Raw genomic sequence first — 25,055 nt, 5'->3', positions numbered from 1 at the left:
GCGTGGCATAAATAAAACGATTCACATGTGTCACCAATTTCACCAAAATCGATTGTGAGTGGAGAAGCAAACGTCCTCCTTTATGTAAAGGATGCAACAAAATCGCACCTCCAAGATAACCGAGGCAAAGTTTTTTTGTGCAATTATTATTTATTTTTGTTAATTTCTTACATGTACCTATTTCGTCAATATATTCATAGTTATTAATCTGACATGTGTCAGACTTGACAGTCGGATCAAATTTTAGAATGAAAGGCAAACTTCCTGATAATTTTATAAAAGAGAGATATTTGAAAGATGACAAATATATTCATGTTTATGATACATATACTTTCAATTACAATAGTAAGTTTTGAATTCTTTTATATTCTGGTCATCAACAGATTTTCATTTTCCACCAGAAACGAATGTAACGGCAAAGTTCTACTCGAAATATGAGGGACATTATGAAGAACCTGATCCAGTTCTTCTCGAAAATCTAAAGAGAGCAAAAGATTACGATCCCAAGCAAAAATTGCAATGGCCAGAAACCGAAAATCAGTGGTAAGTGAAACGTGAATGAACAAACTCATGAATATCCAGATGAATAATAAGATTCTCTAGAATACTCATTGGATTACCTTTTAGTTCAGTATTGATTTTGACTGAAACAACAGAAATAACTTTTCCATTGTTGAATTTTGAGTTACTCTTTTTTTTGCTGATATAGTAATGATCATGGTGTTCATTGGTTGTTATATAGAGTTCTAACCTGCAATTTAAGGCACTACAGTTCTTTACCACCACTTCCTTCGAAGCCAGATACGAAAAGTGGCAAAAAGAATATAAGAAATATAGGAACCAATGTAAAGAAACACGGAGTATCATAAAGTATCAAGTTGTCAAGTTTCTTTACTTGAAATTTCAACTTTTTTTCCTGAAAGTACCTATTCTCAATCATCCAAAATCATATTTCGTTACATAATTTTTGCTCAGAAGCGACTAAGCAGAGGTCTGCAGAATATTCCGGTTGACACCACCTAAACATTCGTATACCTGTGTGAATGAAATATCGTTCCACCTCATCGCTACTAGAAGGACAGAAAACTGCATCACCAGATTGAACGGCGATGCTAATCATGTCAATACACAGGCGTCACGTGATGCCTGGCAGATGTTGACCATCAATATTTTTGTAAACCATGCCCTAAAGAAAATAACACCGGCCGCCACTGGTAGCCATAAACCAATTGTGATGTGTAACCTGTAAAGGTCCTTTGTTCAGGAATACGAACAGGAAACCTGAGGAATCACCTGACCATGGTGTGGTACGGTCATTAACAACCTCCAAGGGTGACAATACCTTTAAGGCAAGATATTGTCGTAGCGCAGGAGGATCCGGTCGTGAAAACTGTACAAGAATAGTTTGACAAAAGAGTGAGGCTTTGATGGCAAGAGATCTCCAAGTACGGCCAGCAAAAAAGGGGTTACTGGCTACAATAGGACTCTGTGTGCCTACGAGTTGACCTACTCACTCGAAAATGGAAAAGCTCAGATAGGAAAACCCACAAATTCAAGATAATTCTTCTGCAGAAGCGTATCCCGAATATACTCGAACAACTCCACGATAGTCGCACTGGAGGACATTTCGGAGTAAATAGAACTGTAGCGAGAGGGCGTGACAGGTACTATTGGGTCAATTGCCATCTACACGTGGAAGGTTGGTGTGAGCAGTATGACCTGTGCTCTTTGAGAAATGCTCCGAAGACAAGGCAAATGAGAAAGTTGAAGCAATACCCAAGTGGGTCCCCTTTCGAGAGAATCGCAGTCGATATTCTGGGACCAGTCCCTATGACCAAATCCGGTAACAAGTACCTTATGGTTGTGATAGACCAATTCTACCAATGGCCTGAAGTAGTAGCCTTAGCCAACCAAGAGGCTAAAACGGTGGCAAAAGCCCTGTTGCAGTAGGTAATTGCCAGACACAGGATACCCAAGAACTACACTTGAATCAGGACCGGATGTATGGAAGGAAATGATGACTTTGTTGGGAATGAAGAAGATGTGAACAACTGCTCTTCATCTATAATCCGATGGAATGGTCGAGAGGCATAATCGCATCATTGATTACTACCTTTCGATGTTTGTTTCCGAAAACCAAAGAGACTGAGATGAATTGGTTCCTCTTTTTCTGCTGGCATACAGGAGCTTCCAACATGACGCGACAGGTTACACACCATCCATGCTGTTAACTGGTAGGGAACTGAAGCTTCCGATAGATGTATTGTATGGCAGTCCTTTTGATGAATCTCAAGAGGTACCTATATATTTCAGAGTATGAGAATGACCTGAAGGAGAGACCGAAAATTGTACACAAATCTGCCAGATCCAAATTACAGCTTTCCAGCGACATGATGAGGATAATATTTATCAAAGAGTCGCTGCCATTTGGCTTAATGGAGGGCGATGCAGTGTGGCTCTACCAACCCCAATGTCGAAAAGGTTTATGTCCCGGATTGCACAGACCTTGGCAAAGACCTAACCTGGATAAACGATCTGGTGTACAGAATCCAATTGTCACCCAGAAGCAAGCCTAAAGTTGTCCACATAGAGAGGCTGAAGTCTTACATGAGTCGAGATGTCTCCTTTCAGAATGTTGTTTGGGGCGAACAACTTCGGGGAAGGGGGTTGTAAATCATGCCCTATAGAAAATAAAGCTGGCTGCCGCTGATAGACATAAACCAATTGTGACGTAACGAAGAGCTCGCTCAGTTCGATCGACATTTCGCGACTAAACTATCGACTTCAAAGGAATTCCGTCTTCGATTGCCAAATAAAAGCGCCATCCACTCGCCCATCGAGTAGTCAAGTGGAAGTTACAATGCGGTACGCGAAGCGATCTAGTAAGGCGATAGACATTCGAATAATGAAGTTTTTGTTGAAGTGTTTGTTGTATTTGAAGAGAAAAAAAGTCAAGTTTGATTATTGTTCAGTCTAGTCAATTATTGGTCAACCCACGGGAAATACGTAAAAATATTAATATTTCATGACCCCTGTGATGATTATTAAAAAATTCCAATGTGGCTTCAATATATCAGTAAAATATAATATAATAGAGAGGATCGTAAATTATGGATAAAAAAATGAATATTTCAATATTTTCAATATGAATTATAGTTAAACTCAAAATTTTTCAATTTTTCCAACGGGAATATTTTTTGAAGGCTTTTAAGAAAAGCTCCAAAAATTGAAGAAACTTTTGAGGTTTTTAGTTCGAAAATTATCAGGTTTTATATGTAAATTTAAATGTACATGAAAAGATTCGGGGTAGGGGAGAAAATAGATGAATGTCACAAGCGCGGATGGAAGATGAATGTCAATTTAAATGCCCGGGCCACCGGTAGAGACCAGCAGTGTTGCGGAACCTTCCTCGCAACCAGCTTATCACTTGATGAATCGCGTAGTGCTAAATTCATATTGTTCTTGTGGCTTATTGTTTTTCCTGAATTGTTGGTGTATAAAAAAATAATATTGGATACCAGCATCATGGATACTCTGGATTCTGCAGAGAGTAGTGATGAGGTGGGAAAAGTTCCGACCAAACTGACAAAAAAGAGGAAACCGATTGAGAGAATGAATGAGGTTATGAAGAAACTGAGGCTCTCTTCGCATGAACTAGGTCCTGACTGTAAGTGTTCTCGGCTTAAATGTTTTCAAACTGTATCTGAATTTGCGAGGATGAAATTGATAAAGGAGTTCAACGAAATTAGGTCCTATGACGAACAAAGGTCCTTTCTTTCTAGACTCATTAATGTGCTACCCGTGCAGAAACGAAAGAACGTGGAAGGTAGTAGTCGCGAAAAAAGGCTTCTTACGCTTTTAGAGTGAGGGTCGATGTGCGTGGGACCAACAGAAATTTACCTGTTTGTTTCAAGGCGTTCACGTGTATTTTTGGTATTACGCCTAAACGAGTTCAGACGATTCAACAGTCATTAACTGAGAAGGGTTGCAGTCCCAAAGATAATAGGGATAAACATGCAAATCGACTTCATAAAATCACTGATCGAACTCGTGATCTTGTGAAGGAGTTCATAAATTCATTGACGGGACGGAAATCCCATTATTCTTTAAATGATTCGGACAAAATATATCTACCCGAAAATCTTAATTTGTCTAAATTGACCAAGATATAATGAAATTCACAAAGAGAAGTACATTATGACACATTCCGATCAATTTCCAACAATGAATTTAATATATCGTTCGGCTATCCGAGAAAGGATACCTGCAGCACATATGACGCCATCAGGTCTCAGAAATCAGCAATTTTTTTTTAATATACTTTATTGTCTGAAGAATAAATTCTTATTGACAAAGCCTTGTGCGAAATATAAGTAACATATACATGAAATCACAAAAGTAAAATCACTAAAAGTAGGTTATAACATGAACTGAAAAGAGACATGTAAATAATAACAAACGTTCAGGATATAAGAACATGGTCAACAAAATGTAAATAAATCAATTTAAAGTAAATTGAATGAAATGAAATCAATAAAATACCGTAGATATTACAGTTAGTCTTCTCAAATAAAATTATCATCATAGAATTCTGCTAAGCTATAATAAGGTCTCCCAGAGAGCAAGTCTTTCAACTCTTTCTTAAGAGCTCTAAGGTCATTTATGGTTCTTATAGCTTGAGGAAGGTGATTGAACATTTTAAGACCGTTGTAAATAATGGAATCTTTAACTAGCGACGAAGAAGGCAGCGGTAATTTAAAGCTGAATCTTTGCCTGGTTTGATACATTGGCGCGTCCAAGTTGTTAAACAATACCCTATTTTTGAAGACAAGGATTTGATTGAAGGATTTTGTTAGAGGCAAAAAGAGGTCGACAAGAGTGCCTAGGCTTGGCTTTGCATATGCATCGTATTGCACGTTTTTGTATTAGTAATACTGATTGAAGGCATGTGGTAGAACACACACCCCAAAAGCAAATACCATAACGGAGGTGTGGTTCAAAAAGGGAATGATAAACCATTCTAGCTTCTGTAGATTCGAGCTCAAATGCAGTTACTCGTATGGCATAACATCCAGAGGAGAGCTTCGATTTCAAAGTATCTACATGATTGTTGAATTTTAACCTATTGTCAATGAACAAGCCAAGGAATTTAGAAGCTGGTACGTTATCTATTTGAATATTATTTAGATGTACGGCTGGAATCTGGCAACGATAGGACACTAATTTTGTTTTTGATAAATTCAAGCTCAAGAGATTTGACTCAAACCAGTCCTTCACTATCGTGATGTCATTCTCAATAACTTCATACAACGTATGGTTGTTAGGAGCATGCCATAAAATTGTAGTATCATCAGCAAATAAAGTGAATTTTTCTTGGATGTTTATAGACGATAGGTCATTAATGTAAATTAAAAATAAAAGTGGGCCCAGTACCGAACCTTGTGGGACGCCGCAAGTAATTTTACCTTCATTTGAGTATGAAGTGGTTTTGACCATCTGGGTGCGATCTGCTAAGTATGACTCAAACCATTTAAGACTTATTCCAGTTATACCGTATCTACTGAGTTTCCGCAAAAGAATTTTATGATTCACACAATCAAATGCTTTGGCTATATCACAGAAGACGGCAGCTACTATTTCTTTGTCATTTATGTTAGGATAAACATTGTAAAGAAATGAAAATATGGCATCGGAAGTGTTTTTTTGCTTTTGGAAACCAAACTGGCAATCACTTATTATTTTGTTTCCATTCAGAAAGCACAGGAGTCTTGTTTTAACTAGTTTTTCTATCAATTTAGCCATTGCAGAGATTAGAGAAATTGGACGAAGACTTGATGGACCATTGATGTTTTCTCCCTTTGGCAGTGCTAACACAATCGACTTCTTCAAAGAAACTGGAAAGATTCCTTCTCTAAATGAATTATTTATTAGACTGACTAATTTATCGAGTATTCTTATCGGAATATTTTCTATGATTTTTATAGAGATTTCGTCTGAGCCTGTGGCGTTTTTGTTTTTAATGGAAAATAATGTTTCATGCAGTTCGGTAATATTTGTATCATATAATATAAAGGTATTCGTAACTTCGATATTCACATAGTCTAAGGGGTCACGGGCTGCTTTTATATTTTTCGTCAAGTCCTCCGCAATAGAGCAATAGAAGTCATTAAGTTCAGTAGGAGAAAACGGAATGTCTACAAATTTTTTGTGTCTCTTGCCAGTAAGTTCATTAATGATACACCAAGTTTCTTTTGATTCATTCGAAGCTTTATCCATTCTACTTTTATAATATTTGCTTTTTGCTAGTTTAACTACTTTTCTGTAAATGGTGCGATAGCGGAGGAAGTAATTAAGAAAAAATGGAGCAGATGTAAATTTTCTCAAATAATGTAATACCCTCATTGATTCAGGCACCGCAACCACTCTTCCAGACTTGCAAAAAATATTTGATCCCAAAAAGGATATACAAAAATTGGAAACTGAGCACAAATTTCACCTATCGAAAGCTGAAAAATTTTATTCAATCAAAAGGAATTTCAAAAAAATTAGTAAAAGAAATCATGCTGTTGCTGCCATTGCCATGGACTTTCAGAAGAATCTACCTACCCCCAACATAACCACCAACGACGTTTACTAAGAAAGACAGTTCAACTTTAACAGCTTCAACATTAACAGCTTCAACATCCACGTTCTGTCTACCGGAGATGCAGCTCTTTACACGTACAATTAGAGCGTTGCCCGTAAAGGATCCGACGACGTTTACTCCATGTTCGATAACTACGTAACCAATTTTTTGTCTGAAGAAGCTCGTAATCTCGTCATATTTTGCGATTCCTGTGCTGGGCAGAATAAAAATTATACCCCAATTCGATACCTTCATCATTTAGTGACTGAGAAGCATCGTTTCGACAGTGTTGAAGTATATTTTCCCATTCGAGGGCACTCGTACCTCGAATGTGATAAAAGCATGAGTTACATCAACCAGCAGACTTACGTTGAGTTGCTCGATGAATGGAGGGATGTTATAAGAAATAGCAGAGAGAGGCCGTTGCCTTCTGCTGTGATCAACTGCCAGCAAGAACTTTTCAAGACATGGACAGAATTCTTGACGCCTATGTACTTGAAAAATTGCCCCTTTCCCACTAGGCCCGTGCGTTGTTTAAAGGTCATGAATGAACATCTTTCAAAAATTTTTCACCGAAACACTTATTCTGGTTGTTACATGGACGTTGAAATCCTTTGGAAGCCATCAAAAAGGGGAAAAACGCAAGAAAACATCCTGCTCCACGTAGACCTTTAACTAACCTGTATGATGGGCCATTGCCGATTTCTCAATCAAAGTTCAACGACTTGCAACACCTAAAAAGATTTTTGGTTAACCCTGCTGCGAAGGTGTTCTTTGAGAATTTGTCCACCATCAATCCAGCAGCTGTTCACGATGACAGCGAAGATGTATACCTGGATTACCCAGATGAATGATTTTTCATAAAATTTGCTGTTCATTGTCAGTAAAATAAAGTTGTTCATTAAATTCATTGAGCTTTTTTTTTCACCTTCATCATTTCACCTAGAAGCTAAATGGAACTGCATATATTGATTACTGAAATCTAATAGGAATAATGCCTAATATATGTTAGTTATCAATATCAATTATTATTAATACACTAAAAAAAGGTATGATTATATCACAAAAGAAGTTAATAGAAATCAGTCTTTGTTTTACATTTTTCTCGAAATCACTTTTTGGTCACTTTCATCTTTTTTCCCCCTGGCCCTTCATATGTCATGAAATAATCACGAAAAAAAATTATTCCCATGTGTTTTCGTTCATTAAAGTGTCTAGAGGGTATGTGAATTTTTTTATAATGATATTTAATGGGTTAAAATAATTTGTATTGTTCAAAGTTCCGTATCGGCGCGCATCGCTCGCTTTAGCGCTATTCCGAATGGAACGAGCCCTGGAATATAATTTTAAGTGCCCTTGGACAGCAGTTCCAAAAAAAGGGTATTGTGATCCAGACTATAGAAGTTTTTGTCACATAGTTGTATGTTCAATATAAAGTATCTTGAAGAAATGCGCCGTTTGCGACAAGCAATACGGTGAAAACTTCCGTTATTGTGGAGAAACAAGTCGTGGCTTTCGCATTAAGGTGCGTATTCACCAAAAAAGCGAGCACGAGCGAGCATGAGTGAGCATTTGTGTATGTTTGCTCGTGTTCACTCATGTTTGCTCGACATATTGATGCCTCGTCCACACCAGAGCGAATATCTTTTGATGTACCGCCTTCTTCTCGATCTTTTCTGAACGCGAACAAGCATACGTTCGCTCGCTCGCTAGCTCGCTAGCCTGTACTTACCAGACGATTATTGATGCAGAATGCTCGTTCACTCTTGTTCACTTTTGTTCGCTCGTGCTCGCTTTTTTGGTGAATACGCACCTTTACGATAATGCACCTGCTTAGTCGTCATTGCCTGTTCGTTATTTTTTCGCCAAAACAACACCAAGATTGGAGAGACTCATGAAAGGACGGCGTTTTGCGACGATGAAGATTGAGGTGATAAAAACCGAATCGCTAAGACATACCAAAAAGTGCATATCAGAACTGCTCTGATGAGAAGAAAGTTAGCACAAGTGTATTATATCTGGGGTGGACTACTTTGGAGTAGTAATCAAATATGAAATATAATGAAGGGTTCTGTATTTGAAACAATCAAGAGAATATTAATCAAATTCACAAATTTTTCAATAACACCCGAAACTAATTGTTCATTTTATAATATGCTTCTTATCTCCTAGTCGAAATGATTCATACGAATTTCAATCGAACCTATCTCAATTTATATAATTAAATTTGTTTTTCTTTCATTATTACAGTGATTAGTTTTTGTTTTTAATTTATTACAATTGTATGAGATAATCCCATTTCACGTGCATACATTCATCAGATTATTTCAATACGTAACTCCCCTTTACACAATTTTCTGAAAATTCCAGGTATGGTTGGTTCAATGAACCTTTCGTAGAAGTGGATAAAAATGATGCTAGACTGTATTTTCCACAGAGATCTAGTGAACTAACTAAACATGGTTTGAAAATGCTTCAAGAAAAAATCCCAAAAAATCGAAAATAAAAACACATTCAACAAAATGTATTGTTTTATTCCATCATATATTACAAGATAAGATACGATTATAAGTTAAATAATGATTACTTCAAGGTTTATTGGCATCGTTCCTCCCCATCTGTTTTGAGCTTTTACCACTTTTGAAACAATTCGTAACGAACGCAACACAAGCAATTACAAAAAATGTAATATAAAACACTATCATGGCCACAGGAATGTTGTAGTCTGGAACTAAATTGTCGGATTTGAAAAATCCAAAATTTCTTAGGTTAGTGGTTCCGTTTGCTATAGGACACGGAGACTGAACAATTATATCTTGATGTTGAATCTGAAAATAATTTCAATAATGAGATAAATGAAGATCATAATAAAAAAATACTTTCAGTTAAAATTATGATCAATCAAAGCAAATCAAAATATGCTTTATTGTCTGAAGATTCATATCTTACTGACAAAGCTTGGTTGAAATAATTAAATAAAATAAAACAAAATTACACATATAAGCTATCGCTACTCAGTCATATAAAACTATGAACTATACAATAATATACAATTTCAAGTAGATACTGAATATATACAGTGTCACCATTAAAGTGTGCACCATGAGGGAAACTTTTTTTTTTTTTAAGTTTCAATGAAGTTTCACTTCGGCACGTGTTTATGCTTTGAATTTAACTCAAAACGATGCGGCCAACTGCAACCCACTAACGTTCAGTGTTTGTCAAATTCAACTTTTTTTTTGAAAAAAATTGAAAAGTTGCATTTCTGGATCGAATTTAATAAAAAGTTACTTGAAAAATTTGTGTCTACGGCAATTTTATGTCCATATGCCAAATTTTATGCAACTAGGATGAAATTAACGTTCTGCTTATTTTTGACAGATATCCCCTTTATTTTGAAAAACAAGTTCGGTTAATTGTCATCAATTCATGTATACACAACAAACTCATCATGGAATTTTACTTTTCTGATACTTTTTTACTTATACGGACATTTTTGGAAAGAAATTGAAAATGTGCTATAAAAATTTTAACATGACTGGTGCAAAGTTTCAATCCCTTGGCTAATTCCTTAAAAAAACGTCAGTACCTTCAATTTTGAAAAAGTAGATACAACTCAGAAACTGCAATAAGTATTAATAAAATTACTACTGGTTCCAGTTAGAAGGAACCACAAATGTGCAGTTGGCTCCAGTTGTTGACTCCGTGCGTTTGTGTTGTTTCCTGCTTTTGGCAAACAAGTGTTGCTCATCTTCACACTTGGCTGCACCGCGCTGATGAGGCCAATAGCCAGAAACATGTGTCCGAGATTTGCCCCCTTGTTTGGAGTGTTGTATCCACGAATTTTTCATTTTTGATTTATATCATGCACACTCGATAAAATCTCTATTTGTATTTATATCCTGGACCCCGGAAGTCACGCAGGTAGCTATAGCTGCCTACGTGGTCGTGTTAGATGTAGCCTGGGAAATCTCTATTTATATATATATATATATATATATATATATACATATATATATACATATATATATATATATATATATATATATATATATATATATATATATATAAATATATATATATATATATATATATATATATATATATATATATATATATATATATATATATATATATATATATATGATATTTATGATATTTATGATTCGTATACTGAAGGAATTCGCCGGTATCAGAGCGGTCAAATCTCTGTATTTCGAACTCTTCCATAGTCACATGGTATACGGCATAGTGTTGTGGGGGGATTCTTGTCATTCCAAAAAAATTCTCATATTGCAGAAAAGAGTTATACGTCAAATATCTAATGCCAACTTGAAAGATCATTGTCGCCCACTTGCGAGCGCTTTCGACAGTTGGTAGTACTGTCATCTTCTGGCACTCCTCAAACTGAACTGGTCATCCTGTTGTCTGTGTGAGATCTTGTTGTGTTTTGATTTGTACTTGTTCCTCGATAAGTGATTTATGACTGTTAAATTTATGGATGTTCAAGTTTTCCCAAATGTCCATGCGGTTTCCCTTGTTGACTTGTTTTATGAGTTTTATGTTCTCTGGTGGGGGGAAATTATGTTTGTTTTGTATGGCGTGAGTTGCGAGGTTTGATTTATATACTATTGGATTTATGTATGCCTTTTTGTGCTCATTGTACCTTTGGATCAGTTTTTTCTTGGTTTGGCCGATATAGAATTTGTCGCAGTCCGAGCATTGTATAATGTATATCCCGTTTTGGTCTTTGTCTTCTTCTTTTTCATAGTTGTTTATTTTTTGTGTTATCTTCGTGTTCGACTTGTATGTGATGTAGATGTTCAGTGGTTTGAAGATGTTTGTTAGTTTTTTGGTTTGGTGTCCTACGTACGTAAATGCTGTCCATCGTTGTGTTGTTTTGTCTGAATGCGTTATACCATCATACCCGCAAGTTCAAACCATCCACCATCACACAAAATGGCTGCCTATATATATAAACCAAAAATTCACGGCCTCCAAACCTGGATAATAGTGACACTGAAAACATTGGCCGCAAAAGCCTCAACCAGTTTTGTAGTATTCAATTAGTATATGGGGAACTACTTCAAATACATCTTCAAAACCATGTTGAAGTTTTCAGAATGAAGCTATTGAATGCATTTTCCATCTACCAAAACCTTTACTTGATTTCAATTCTATTCTTGAATTAAAAGTATGCACCTTTCTGCAGTTTGTTATGAACAATGAAACATTTCACTATGAAATGTATTGGACATAGAAATTAACATGACCATCAAACAAGACTGCTCAATAAATAATCTGTTAAAAAAAATTCAAATTTGCATTTTGTTTTACGAAGGAATAATCACCAAATAAATTTGAACAACACAAAAAAATTCATAATAACTTCATAATAACTACTTATTTCATCAATTCGTATAAACAAATTTGTTCGATTTTTCTGTTATCAGTTAGACCGATTCTGAAATAGCTCCCTTGTTTGAATAATTCCCTGTAGAAACTATTGTGAATTCTTGGAGAAAAATAATAATCAATTTCTGTAATCGAAAACAATTGAATTGAAAGGGGTATATTCCCAGAAAAGATCAGTTTTCAACAAAGAAAGATTTCGGCGTTCTGTTTCTCCATCTTTACATGAAAAAAATATGAGAATCTTCCAAAGGCAGGAAGGAACCGATTATTTTCAAAATAAACTCTTCACATTTTTTTCAATATACACATGGAGTTGAAAGCCAAAACATGTCTTTCCCAGAAAACAATTACTTCAGTTCTAACGGAAAATATCAGAACCCTCATAACTATTTCGAGACTTTCCTTTGATGATAGTCAAGCACAACACGATTTCTAGGTAGTAAATACTCCAATTACCTGTTTATTGCGGCAGAATGTTGCTGTATTGTGAAGACTCTCAATAGCTTCTTTTGAGAGTTCCCTATTTAATAAAAATGGTAGCAGCCAGGATGTGGGACTTATATTCTGCAACCATTTCAGATAAGAGGGCAGATCTTTCAAATGTAAAACGTAGCCGGAAGATAGAAATAATCCAGTTGAAATCGTTGACGCAATAACTGCTGAACTATTCTTCAAAGGAACTAGGTAAATAAACGCCAGCACAAACATTTGAATACAGCTCAAATAAAGTAACATCAAACCTGTGAACAGAAACATTATTGAAGATGATATATCTACAGGTATTAAATCCAATAGAGAACCCACTTTGTAATTTCAGTTCAAGTGGGCTTTGAAAAAAAAGAATGTAAATTAAAATTTTTTGTAAATTACATTAGACAATCGAAGAATAACATAATTCTTATAAGAGTGACAGAGACTACAGAAATTATCACAACTTATTAACGGAAATTTTTTTCATCCTGCCTTTGAAACAGTCTAGAGAGATTTCAAAATATTGAATATCATTGCAAATTCCGTTAAAGGTTTTGAGCATTCTATGAAGTGGTGAATTTTGAGCAGCATTTGTCCTTGTGCAAGTTACCTTAAAGAATTCTGTACGCCTCAACGTTCTACCCTGAACATTGAACTCAATTTTGGAATAAAGCTCTGGGCAGTGGACTAATCTTTTTATCAACTTGAAAATCATGATAAAATCCGTTCTACTATCCTTCATAGAGATAATATTGTATTAGGGCATAATGGGACTGTACTCGCTATTCGTAATTTGAAAATTCAATTTTTGACTAATGTAGCGGAAAAATTTGTTTTTGACTCTCTCAATACGATCTATGTTTGTGTGTTACTAAGGATTCCAAACAACCGATGCAGAGCCTACTATGTACATATGCATAATATAAATTGAGGAGAGGTTTAGCCATACTGAAATTTTGAGAGATTCTTTTGAGGAATCCAATAATACTATTACATTTATTGACGGTTTTTTCTATATGTGAATTAAATGACAACTTCCAGTCCATAAATATTCCCAAGTCTTTAACTTTTGAAACTGATTTCCGTTCGTGATATTCAAAGTAATAATTATTCCTGATTGTATTTTTGTCACTGGAGAATGAGATTTATACGATTTTTGTGGATTGAGAAACAAATCATTATCATCACAGAAATTTTTGAGCTGCTTCAAGTTCTCCTGAATTTCTCCGCAGTCATATGAATCCTTTACTGTGTGATATCCAGTCATCGGCATATAGTAAAAATTTACACTTATTAAAGCAACTAGAGATTTCGTTGATGTATATGATGAAGAATAAAGGACCCAATTGGGTGCCTTGAGGAACTCCGGAGGATACCGTGAAGGAAAGTGACGTAAATCCATTTATGGCCACTATTTGTGACCTGTTATTCAAATAGGACCATATCCATCTCAATAAAAAGTAATTCACACTGGCTTCAGCAAGTTTCTTCAACATTAATGTTGAATACATTAAAATGGTTATCAGTAAAAAATTACTTTCGTTATTTAGCATTAATATTTATTTTTAAAATTAAAACTGGTGATGTTCCTGTATATCTACGTGACAAATTAAAGTATAACTTTGAATATCATGAATACAATACAAGAAGTCGCAATAACTTTCATATACGTCAGACTAGTAATGTCAATTCAAATAATACAGTTTTCGTTAAAGGAGTTCAAGCATTCAACGAACTACCGGAGGATATTAAGAATGCTACCTCTCTAAATATATTTAAAAGAAAATTAAAAGTGCACCTTTTAGACCTACAAAGTGTTTAGTATAAGAACCTACTAATACAGTTTTTTTTTTTCTTCTTTTTATTTTATTTATTGTGCTGTTTTTATTTATATGTTTCAATGTACATGATTTTAAATTTTAAATTTTAATTGTGACATTTAAATTTTTAACCTAGATTAAGACTAATATTGTAACTGCATTAGCTTGTGCTAAATAAACGATACATATATACTAATCTGAAATTGACTTACTGAAATTGGTGTATACAATATCAACCTGAACCTGATTATCCTTCATCAAAAAAGCATTCAACAGACGATTCTTCAGGTAATTTTGAGACCAAATATTCATATAAACATGGGTCCGCAAATCCTTTGTTCTCAAGATACAGGGTGTTAAAATAATAAAAAAAAAGTTATTCGTAAATATCTTAAATATCATTCATCTAATTTTATTGTAATTTGGTAATATTATTTATAAAATCAAGGAGCTGATTTAGCCCGAACGTGATTCAATTTATCAAGTCCAGTGGCGTCTCGAGCGGGATTTGAAAGAATATTACAAAAGTTTCAACACCAAAAGTTGTTTTTCATGTTGAACATACTCCAATGGAAAATATCTACTTCATTATACTTACCTATGTAAATGTAGAATCCGTCGTAGTTATTCAAGCTCTGCATGAACAGTCCACTCATTGAATAGCTTGGCACTACGTAAATTAGCCAAACGAAGAGAGACGGAAATAGGTTCAACAATGTCTGAAAATGAGAAAAAAATTGAATTGTGATTCATTACATGAAACTTGTTTTTCAAAATTTTTAAATATATTAAATTGGAAGGGGAAAACCTCTTTCCTAATTTTTGGGAAAGAAAGGCTCTGGCTTTCTACTTCTCCATCCTTTTGTGAATAATGTGTGAATATTTCAACAATACTCCAAAGAGGGTCTTATCTGAGCTTTATAAAGCATCAAAAGTTGTTGAGGTCTGGTTCGGAAGAGAGTTCCGAAGTTTTTGAGAGGCAGCTTTTACAACTCCAGCAACATAATTGTTTCAAGACATATTGGTGTCCATAACTTCTCTGAAGAGGTGAGATACCTTGTTACTACGCTCGACAGTAACATGGAACTCTTACGTATACAGTAGAGCAAAGAAAAAATATATGGCTTATGAGTAATATCGAAGGCAAATGAGACGTACATGGGGGCTTTCACTCCATGTGATCACCTCGATCTACACTGCTGCAATGCCCATGTTGACAGAAAGTTCTACAAGCAACGATCATCAAAAAATCATATCAAATACAGCGATTGGCTTGCTTAAATATCACAGGAGCCAGAGAATAACACCAACCGTGGCAATGGAATTGAATACTGGTCTAAGCCCTCGGGACCTGTAAGTTAAGGAGGTTGCGTTAATGGCTCTGTTACGATTGCGCACGGCTGGTGTATACCTCAGAGTAGGAATGAGTCAATTGAGGCTGAGCCTATGGCGAGAAGTGCTTACTGCGCCACCTCTGCTGCAGGCAATCAGTGATACAATTGAACCCAGGTTTGTGTTTGATTAACCCTACAAAATACAAATAAAACATAGTACAGAGTCAGATGCTAATGAAGTAATACGCATATATACAGACAGTTTGAGAACCAAAGAAGCCTCACTAAGGCTAAGGATTATGTGAAATGAAGAATGGGGAAAAATATCAGCGTTGTTCAAACAGAACTGGCTGGTATCTCAATCACTCCAAAAGAAATAACCAGGAAAGACATTTCTGGCAAAAACATAACAATCTGCACTGATAGTAGACAAGATCTATTAGTTTTGAACAGATAATGTGTTACATCAGGGCTAGTAATAGAGTGCCACCAAGATTTAGCCAGAGCATCGGTAGATAATCCTGAAGTGGGTTAAAGGGTACGACAGGATTGAAGGTAATCGCATTGCCGACTCTTTAGAGAAGGAAGCGGCTGGACTAAGAATTTTAGGACCCAGTGGCACCTACGGCCTGATAACTTTGACAATTGCGGAATCAGCCAAACGTCACACCTATGCTCATTTCCTGAAGAGATGGGATGAAACCAAAGGATGCAGTCTTACCAGGATCACCCTTTGCGAGATTGAGAAGCTGGCACCAAAGAAACTGAGGAACCACCTCCATAATATGGGACTAGTGGACACATTTCTGAGCAGGATGTTCGAACAGGAAGATTAGACGGTCAGGCATGTCCTATGCGAGTGCCCGGAGTTATCGTCAATGAGAGAATGTGAGTTTGGCGAGTCTTGGCCCACACCTGTCGATATAAAGGAGATGTCTCCCAGTGACCTGTCCATCTTCCTGGAAAGGACAGAATGAACGATGCCCTAGGGGGACAACTCCTCTGGAGTGCACTAAGTGGCCTAAGTGCACTTACCCTTCATACTCTACAGATACAGATACAGATTGGTATCCATTTTCACCCCCGAACAACAAATAGAATGAGTGTGCTGTCGTTAGCAAAGCAATCTATTGGATCCATCGTTTTTTTCCAAAAAGTCGTTGATAAAGCAATTGAAACATCAAATATGACATTGAAAAGAACAAAACGCCGTACACAACCCAACAACTGTTTTTAAAAGAAATCATTTCTGTTAACAACTTTATGCCTTGAATTTTTTCATTGAGGCATTACTGAGGTACACTTATCAGATTGATCATCATACCTTGGTTATTACGTATGTTGTCCTACCATATAGTCCATCCATTATGTCCCTCTCGACGGTTTTTCTATTACTATTGACTTCTGACAAGGTGAGATGTAACAGTACTGGCCATAACATGACACACATAACAGTATAATGGAATCCCTGCCTGTCGTTGAGGATTAGCTGAGGATCAGAAGCAGGAGTGTCCCAAAATATTGCACCGAGAATAAGCGATATACTGGCTGAGAGAATGATCATCTTTAACCAGCTGAGGAAAGTTGCTGATTGTGTATATACGATGGCTTTTCTGAAAAAAAAAATCATTTGAGAAAATCCTAGAAAATCCCGGTTGAGATATATAGATCGAATACTTAAAAAATATTGACCCGACCATAAATGTGGGGAAAATAATGATTTTAGGTAAATTGAAAGGGGTATGTTTTTAGGTGAGATTGATTTTTGAGAAAGGAAGGTTCTGACTCTCTACTCCTCCATCTTGATATAGAAAAATGTGGGTAGTTTCTAAGGAAAGGAAGGAAGTATCAAATTTCAAAAAGGTAACTGGATACAAAGATGTGTTGATTATGCGAGTCTTAAGTTTCACAACGAAACATCGGATGTGTACCAGTGAGGATGACAGTGTTCCATGTGAGTGAAATTTCACTTCTTTCAATCACTATACAGGGTGTTTCATAACTACGGTAGAAAACTTCAGAGGGTGATTCATTGGGTCGTTTTAAGAAACACATCGATTCAGTTGAAATTTGCTACAGTCATTTGAAGTAATGAGGCGCTTGAGCCCAAACTAGATTGGAATTATTGGGCCCAGTGGCGTCTCAGTGGATACCAGAGCCAACAATGTTGAGAAAGGAAAGAACGTCACTGGCTTTTTGTAGTTTTGAATTCTTGTCGCTTGTGTTTTCTTCATATCAAGCTTCGTTTTGAAAAAAAAAATCACTTTCTTTTTGCATATAAATGACATTAGTATGCCAATCATATTCCTTTATAGTCAGCTGATCCTGATTGTGAATGCTTGATCTCACATTTCTGTTGATTCCATATGAACGCAGTTCATTAGATGAAAGAGTTCCTAAACAGTGGAGTTTGAGGTGTACTAAGTTGAACCTAAAAACGATGAGCAGCCACAGTCTGTCGCGTATTTCTAATATATACCGCTCTTGGTGAAATTAAATGTGCCAAGTCACTTTTCCAGTCAGGTGGGTGGCTCTTTTCTGGATAGAATTCAACAACTTCAGGTTTGTTTGGGGGCAGAGCTCCATACATGAGAACAATATCCCAAAGGAGGTATAATCTGAACTTTATATAGTATCGAAAGTTGCTGAGGTGCTTCGGAACAGTGTTCCAAGCTTTTGAGAAGCAGCATTTGCAATTACAGCGATATGATTGTGCCAAGACATATTGGTATCCATTTTAACCCCCAACAAACTTATCGAAACAGAAAGCATAATTGTCTGATCTGACATTATTATATCCGTTTCGGAGACATTCATCTTCTTGGAGAAAACCGACGCCTGGGTTTTTGTGTCATTGAATTGAACCTGGTTACTTCCACCTCAATTCGAAATCACTTCTAGATCCTTATTGAAATATGCAACATCCTACTGCTGGTGAAGATGTGCCTCCGTAATTCCGTCTTGTAATCCAAATGAAATGCTGTCGTCAGCCAAGCAATATATTGGATTCTTGTTTTTTGCCGTTGTTGTTGCTGTCGTTGATATACAATAAGAAGAGTGTTGGAGACAATATGTATCCCTGGGTAACACCAGCGTTGATGGTGAAAGTATTCGCTGGTTTGTTTGGAGGTGGTTGACAATGTTCCGTGGTGTATTTCATCAGTTCGGACTTCCATTGTCTAATATAATATAAATTGATTTGAAATCCCTGAAAAAAAATTGAAAAGATTATTGACGGTAATTCGTTGTGGAATTGCCTTTCTTAGACGTATTGGTGAAGAGGACCGACACTAAATGGGAAACATCTGTACATCGAAAACCCACTCACACAGGACAGTATCTGAAGCAGAAATCCAACCACCATCAATCGACTAAGAGATCTACTAGACCGTGCTTTGGGGCTCTGTAATACAAAGGAAGGTCTCGAAAAGGAACTAGGCTTCATCAAAAATGACCTTCAACGGAATGGTTACTCCATAGTGATGGTAGAACAGGCTTTAGCTAGAAGACAGCGAGAGCTCCACAAGGAAGAGAAGCCGCCACAACCAGTACTTGAACTTCCCTACATCAGAGGATTATCGTAAAGAATAAGAAGGATTTGGTCCAAGTATAACAGCAGGACCTGCTTCAGATCTGGGAACACTATCTGTAGCAGCCTCACGAAAACCAGGCCACCAAACGTGGACTGCGATTTCAAGAATTGCATTTAAAGGATACCTTGCGAGTGCGGAGAATCATACATCGGTGAAACTAAGAGGCCATTGAAAGTTCGCATTCCGAGTATAAAAAACACACAAAGCGAGGAGAAACCAGCAAATCCGAAATAGCAGAGCATGTTTGGACTCATCAACATGATATCAAGTGGGCTCATGCTGAAATCATCCACAAAGAGAAACACTGGTTTGGGAGAAAATTCAAAGAAGCCGCGTATATGTTGTCCAACAACGTATTTAGCCAAGCTAGCGTAGAGATATGTAACATATGTAAACCTCTAATCAAGCAAACAACGACCAACTCCCGCCAAACGGTCATCTCCCGCTAAAACCACTGAAGCGGAGAGAGGGAAGAGGTGATAGGTGAAAGCATTCGAATGACCTATAAATAGTCAGAACTCGGAGGGATAAGTCCAGTTATCACCCGAAGACGATTGTGGATACTAACAATCGAAACTTCGTGACGTAACTTGGTTTGAAATCTTTAAAATTTTATTGTTTTCATTTTTTGTTAATAATATTTTTTAATTTTCAGCTTCTCATTAATATTTCCAATTTTATTTTTTTTGTTGTTGCTTGTATGTTATGTTTTTGTCATTTCAGTTTTTGTTCAATAAAATTCTTATTTTATTTTCAGTGATTTCAAATCAATTTATATGGAAGTTCGAACTGATGAAATATTCGAAAGTAATTCATCGACGGTTACTTGCACGAAACGTTCTTTCAGAGACCTGAGGAGCCATCCACAAAAATGATCCGACAATCCATAGCACGGAAGTTTGGCCAGCAAACCCTCGTACCACACACGATTGAAGGGCTTAGAAATATCAAGCACAACAGCTCTTGATTCTCCATGTTTCTCGATTGCGTTATTCGAAATATGGGTAACATTCAATATGGCTTTTCCGAAAGCCATATTGATGATCGCTCAAGATGTTGAAGCCTTTCAAATATTTGAAGATATGGTTGTTTACTACTTTCTTCATGATTTTTTATATCATTGATAGCGAAGCGACTGATCTATAGTTATTTGGAAGATTTTTCTAGCACTTTTTGGGAATGAGCTGAACGCGAGCAATCTTCCAACAAGAAGAAAAAGTCACTTTCACATAAAAAAGGTTGAAAAATCTGCAAAATTCTGGTTCGAGTTCATTCACACTGTTATTCTTTCGGAAGGATTAATTCAAATCAAGCCAATAAATCCAATTCTAGTCAGGAAGGAACTTCATTGACGTTTTTACAATTTTTTCAATATTCAACTGACAAATCTTGTTCACAAACAAATGAAAGAATAGTAAAAACGTCCATAAAGTCTCTTCTTGACTGTAGTTGGATTTATTGGCTTGATTTGATCAATTTTTCTAAAACAATAACATTGGTGACCCCGACGTGATCACGATATGGAGCAGCGTAAATCACAAAGACTTGGTGCCGGTTTCAATCGAAGCCTATCGATGGATTATGTTCGGCCCGACCAATGTGACAAGTCAAATCGATCCCAAATTCCAGAAACTTCAAATGACCAGTAAGAGAAAATAGTCGTGAAAGAGCCAACTTCCTTGAGACATCACCAAAAATCGGAAGTATGCTCAAAAATTTCTAGAAAGACTGAATGTTCCCGTAGAAGTTATATAGATTTGGAAATGAAGAGAAAAGCTATAGAAATAGAAAAATAACGAAGAAATCTGGAATTGAAACAGAAAGAGATAGAAAATAGTTTAAATTTGCTTCAGATGGAAGAAGAGTTACACAAAGCTCAGCTAGAAGAAAAGAAAATGGCAGTACTCGTGATAGCGTTCGTCTTCAATATGAAATAGTTAGTTTGACTTCGAGAGAAGAGTTAGTTAGTGAACAAGAACACAGAGATACTGTAGCACAATGGGTTGAAAATATATCTATCAACCGACAGCAAACACCTGAAATGATAGAAAGAGTAGGAAAAAGTGACGAGAAAAATACATGTATCAGTGACATTAAAATGCTTGTGAAACAGTTACAAATGTTCTCAAATCAGTTCTAATACCAGTTCCAGTTGTTTCGAATCAATCCTCGAATGCACAATTTGCCAGAGAACTCGATAAATTCCAAATTCGGAAGACACTGGAGAAACATTTCCCACATTTTGATATAAATCCTCAAGATTGGTTCTTGTTTTATGAATCGTTCAAGAATCTTCGCAAACTCTGTGATTACAGCAATGAAGAAATTATGTTGAAATTGTAAAGATATTTCAAAGGAGAGGCTAAACCCGCAGTTGCTGGAATGTGTTCAACGACTGAAAACGTGGACAATGTCATTTCTACTTTGGAAAACAGATTTAGGTGACCAGAATATATAATTGATACAGTAAGAATCAAAATGGTGAATTTTGCTCAGGAAAATGAAGATAGAAGTTTCTGTATTTGTAATGTATCAAAATATATGAAAACTATGATGTTGTTTGCGACAGAATATTTTTGTTTCGATATTTCATTTTCTGATAGTTCAGTAAGTGAGAACATAAATTGAATGACCAAATCGTTTGAGTATTCCACCCCCACTCAACCAGATTGTTTCCAACAATGCAAAATATTCAAATTCCTTAAAAGAATTCTTACGTGAATAGCACAAATCCTTGAACTATGCAGTTGGAGTTCCTCACAGTCATGGGTAAGGTTGCAGGGCGCCCCGGGTCGCTCATGGGTTCCTGTTTCTGCCTAAAAATCTCTGCTAATTGTTCTATTCGTTGGGAAGATTCCAGCATGGCTTCGGCAGAGAGGTCGTCCAGAGTTACTAAATCAACTGAAAAATAAATCACTGTAGAATTGAACGCGCTCATCTTCCACAATGAGACTTATTCTCAAATTTTCAACCCGAATTGGATGAAAAGTAATAATGAATTATAATAATAATAATGTTCATTTCGAAATGTACAAAAAGATAAAAGACAAACATCCAACAAGTAAAGAAATAAACATAACAAATCACTGAAGCTCACAGAGCTTGTGCGTGATATTTATTAGATTTACATATATACACATATACATACATATATATGCATACACATATACATGCATCCACCCATTGACAGAAGATAGTGAACAAATCAAAAACCACACGAGGCCTTGAGTTTGAGTATTTGATTCATTCAAAAAAGATTAAATTGGAAGCAATGTGTAAAATAATCAAATATAGTATCGACGTAGGGGAACATGTTTTATGAATGGAATAGAATACATATATACACACGCATATACACAACCTACATATACATACATATACGTAGACACATTCTTGCTAAAATGAACTCAAACATATAAATTTACAAAGATCTACAGAGCGTTGATGGTGGGAGAGGATGATATTCAAATGTATTGATCGTTTTAATTGATGAGAAGGTGTAAATCCATTCTTGGGTAGTAATGTATCCAAATTTTAAGCTTTTTTTTATAAAGCGGATTTGAGTTAATACATTTCAATTCTATTGGTAATGAATTGTGGATTTTGGGTCCCAAGTATCAATACGATTTTTGAAATTTGGTTTTTTCGGGTTTGGGGACTTTTGATGCATTTTCTTTATGTCATGTTGAGTGGGGATGGTCTATCATTATGAGTTCAGTTTTATTTCTAGGCTGCCTCAATAGTAGACTATAAACAAATATTTGCTTCAGATCAAAAAGTTTTGTTTCTTCGAAAAGCTCGTTGGTTGGATAGGTATACTTTTTTTTATACCTACATTATTTTTAGGAAATATTTTTGAAGTACTTACAGATTTCTTAGATGGATATCTGCAGTTCCCCACCAAGCTACTATTTCATAGGTCAGATGACTTGCTACAAGAGCATAGTGAAGGATTTTGAGATGTTATATATCTAGTATGTCTGACAGAAATTTGAATCTTGGTAAAATAGATCTCACTTCTTTACAGACATACATAATTTGCTTATTTCACTTCAGATAGCTGTCAATGTATACTCCTAGATATTTACAATGTTCGGTGGAACGTATGGTGACATCGGAATTATCTGTAGGGATTGATAATGTTCGGAAATCTGGTTGCTTATTTTTATTGCAAGAAAATGGGATAAAGTAAGTTTTTCAGAAATTAACTGTTAATAGTCTATTGTTGAACCATGCAAATATATCTTGAAGATCTGTTTCAACTTTGCATTTTAAATCTGTTCTTCTCTCGTAGGTATGTTTATGGTCGATTGGAAGTTCGATCCGGCTAGTACATTTAAATAATTTTTTGAGTTCTCGGATGAATCTAAGATATTTATGTTCATGTCCCCTAGTAAAACATGCACATCTGCAGATTTTTCACATTCTTGTAAATATTCATGAAGATTTTTTATGAAAGGTTCAACGTCTGTGGAGGGTGGCCGAATTATGAATATAAAATGCAGCAGGTGATCGAACGTTGAAAGAAAACGTTCATATTTTCCTTTGATGTGCACAATAATTCTGAGAATAGAAAGTTGCTTGTGAGAGGATATGGCTGAAAGGAATTGAACAACTTGAATTGGGTCAGAAAAAAATACAAACCAGTAAAAAGGAAAGCTGAGATGGGTGAAGCTAACATTCACACCATCAACATTTCAATGAGGGTTATATTCTGTACAATTTCTGCAATCAAATGATCTTCCTCTTCAATGTCACTCTATGTTGACTCCAATTGATTCTCAATGTTTCGAAAACAATTGATAGAATTTGTTTCGACAGGTTTTTTTCCAATTTGTGTCTAAAAGTTACTTTTTTGCATGATCTACACATGTTTGTAGATAATTTTTTTCAAATGATTGCTTTCTTCTTTTTTTTGAAAAATTTCCCAAATTTTTCAGTATCAAGATGGAGAAGTAGAAAGCCAATACTTTTTTTCCACTAGTTATCCTCTTCGAATATGAGTGGGATTCACTCAAATAAGCGAATGATGTCATCACGTACTTTCATTGATGACTCGGATAGATTATGTGAATCAGAAACAAATCCCTTTAGAAATTAAAACCCAAAATTTGAAAAATCAATTTGAATACTTTTCGAAGTGAATTTGAAAAACTCATGGAATAAACTCAACTTTATTTTGTTCAAATTTGTATTTGCTGTAATAACCCAAATTGAGAAACATTCCCCATTCCATAACGAATGTTTGGAATACAAGAACACAGACTTTCAACAATGGTACGTTTATTTATCTTAGAGCTATGCATTTATGTATTTAATAATAGAGAAGACTTTACTTTGAATGTGAATATTCTGCTTGTTACCTGGGACCAAAACTTTTTAATAATCTCCCACAAGAGATTAGGGAAACAGGGTGCCTGAGAAAATTTAAATTTCTATCAAAAAGATTTTCAATCAACAAAAATCCCTATACGATACAGAAGTTCCTTTTGAAGTAGCGCTGCAAACATTCTTATGTATATGTAGATTATGTATATGTATATGTATATGTGTGTGTATACGTGTATACATGAATAAAAGTTATATATGTATATTTATATTTCTATTTTATGATAAACGTGACTAATTACTGTCTCATTTTAATAACATGTAATACTTTTACTTTTACTATTACTATTATTGAGTATGCTATTCTCTATGTACCTGACGAATTCTATACGTGTTCAATCATGTCAAGAAGAAAAATAGAGATTATTATTATTATTATTATGGTGACATATATATTATTCATAATAGA

General features: G+C 35.6%; 2 protein-coding genes across 2 annotated transcripts in view; one reads left to right on the top strand and one right to left on the bottom strand.

Moving 5' to 3' along the window:
• Window positions 1-191: 191 nt before the first annotated feature.
• LOC111515919 (cilia- and flagella-associated protein 144-like) lies at window positions 192-9,148 on the top strand. Its single transcript, XM_074180343.1, has 3 exons — window positions 192-345; window positions 402-543; window positions 8,996-9,148. Exons 1-3 carry the CDS (start codon window positions 249-251, stop codon window positions 9,129-9,131), a joined length of 375 nt encoding a protein of 124 aa, XP_074036444.1. The 5' UTR covers window positions 192-248; the 3' UTR covers window positions 9,132-9,148.
• LOC111515918 (ATP-binding cassette sub-family G member 8) overlaps window positions 9,139-25,055 on the bottom strand; it is a 139,481-nt gene continuing 123,564 nt past the window's right edge. The window contains exons 10-14 of the mRNA XM_074180342.1: window positions 21,976-22,159; window positions 16,990-17,278; window positions 14,930-15,050; window positions 12,497-12,780; window positions 9,139-9,453 (exon numbers count right to left, since the gene is read on the bottom strand). Of these exons, the coding sequence (XP_074036443.1) occupies window positions 9,214-9,453; window positions 12,497-12,780; window positions 14,930-15,050; window positions 16,990-17,278; window positions 21,976-22,159 (1,118 nt within the window). The 3' untranslated portion in view covers window positions 9,139-9,213. The remainder of the gene's footprint in view (window positions 9,454-12,496; window positions 12,781-14,929; window positions 15,051-16,989; window positions 17,279-21,975; window positions 22,160-25,055) is intronic.

Source organism: Leptinotarsa decemlineata, unplaced genomic scaffold, assembly GCF_025532065.1.
Source record: "Leptinotarsa decemlineata unplaced genomic scaffold, Ldec_3_MD MMD2_tig00026294_RagTag_RagTag, whole genome shotgun sequence".
NCBI lineage: Eukaryota > Metazoa > Arthropoda > Insecta > Coleoptera > Chrysomelidae > Leptinotarsa > Leptinotarsa decemlineata.
This window is presented reverse-complemented; position numbering and strand designations above follow the sequence as displayed.

Excerpts from the sequence above, each read along its gene's own strand:
- LOC111515919 (XM_074180343.1), top strand. The coding sequence starts at position 249 with ATGAAAGGCAAACTTCCTGATAATTTTATAAAAGAGAGATATTTGAAA. Across the intron at positions 346-401 it reads ATATACTTTCAATTACAATA|AAACGAATGTAACGGCAAAG; the intron begins GTAAGTTTTGAA and ends ATTTTCCACCAG. Across the intron at positions 544-8,995 it reads CCAGAAACCGAAAATCAGTG|GTATGGTTGGTTCAATGAAC; the intron begins GTAAGTGAAACG and ends TGAAAATTCCAG.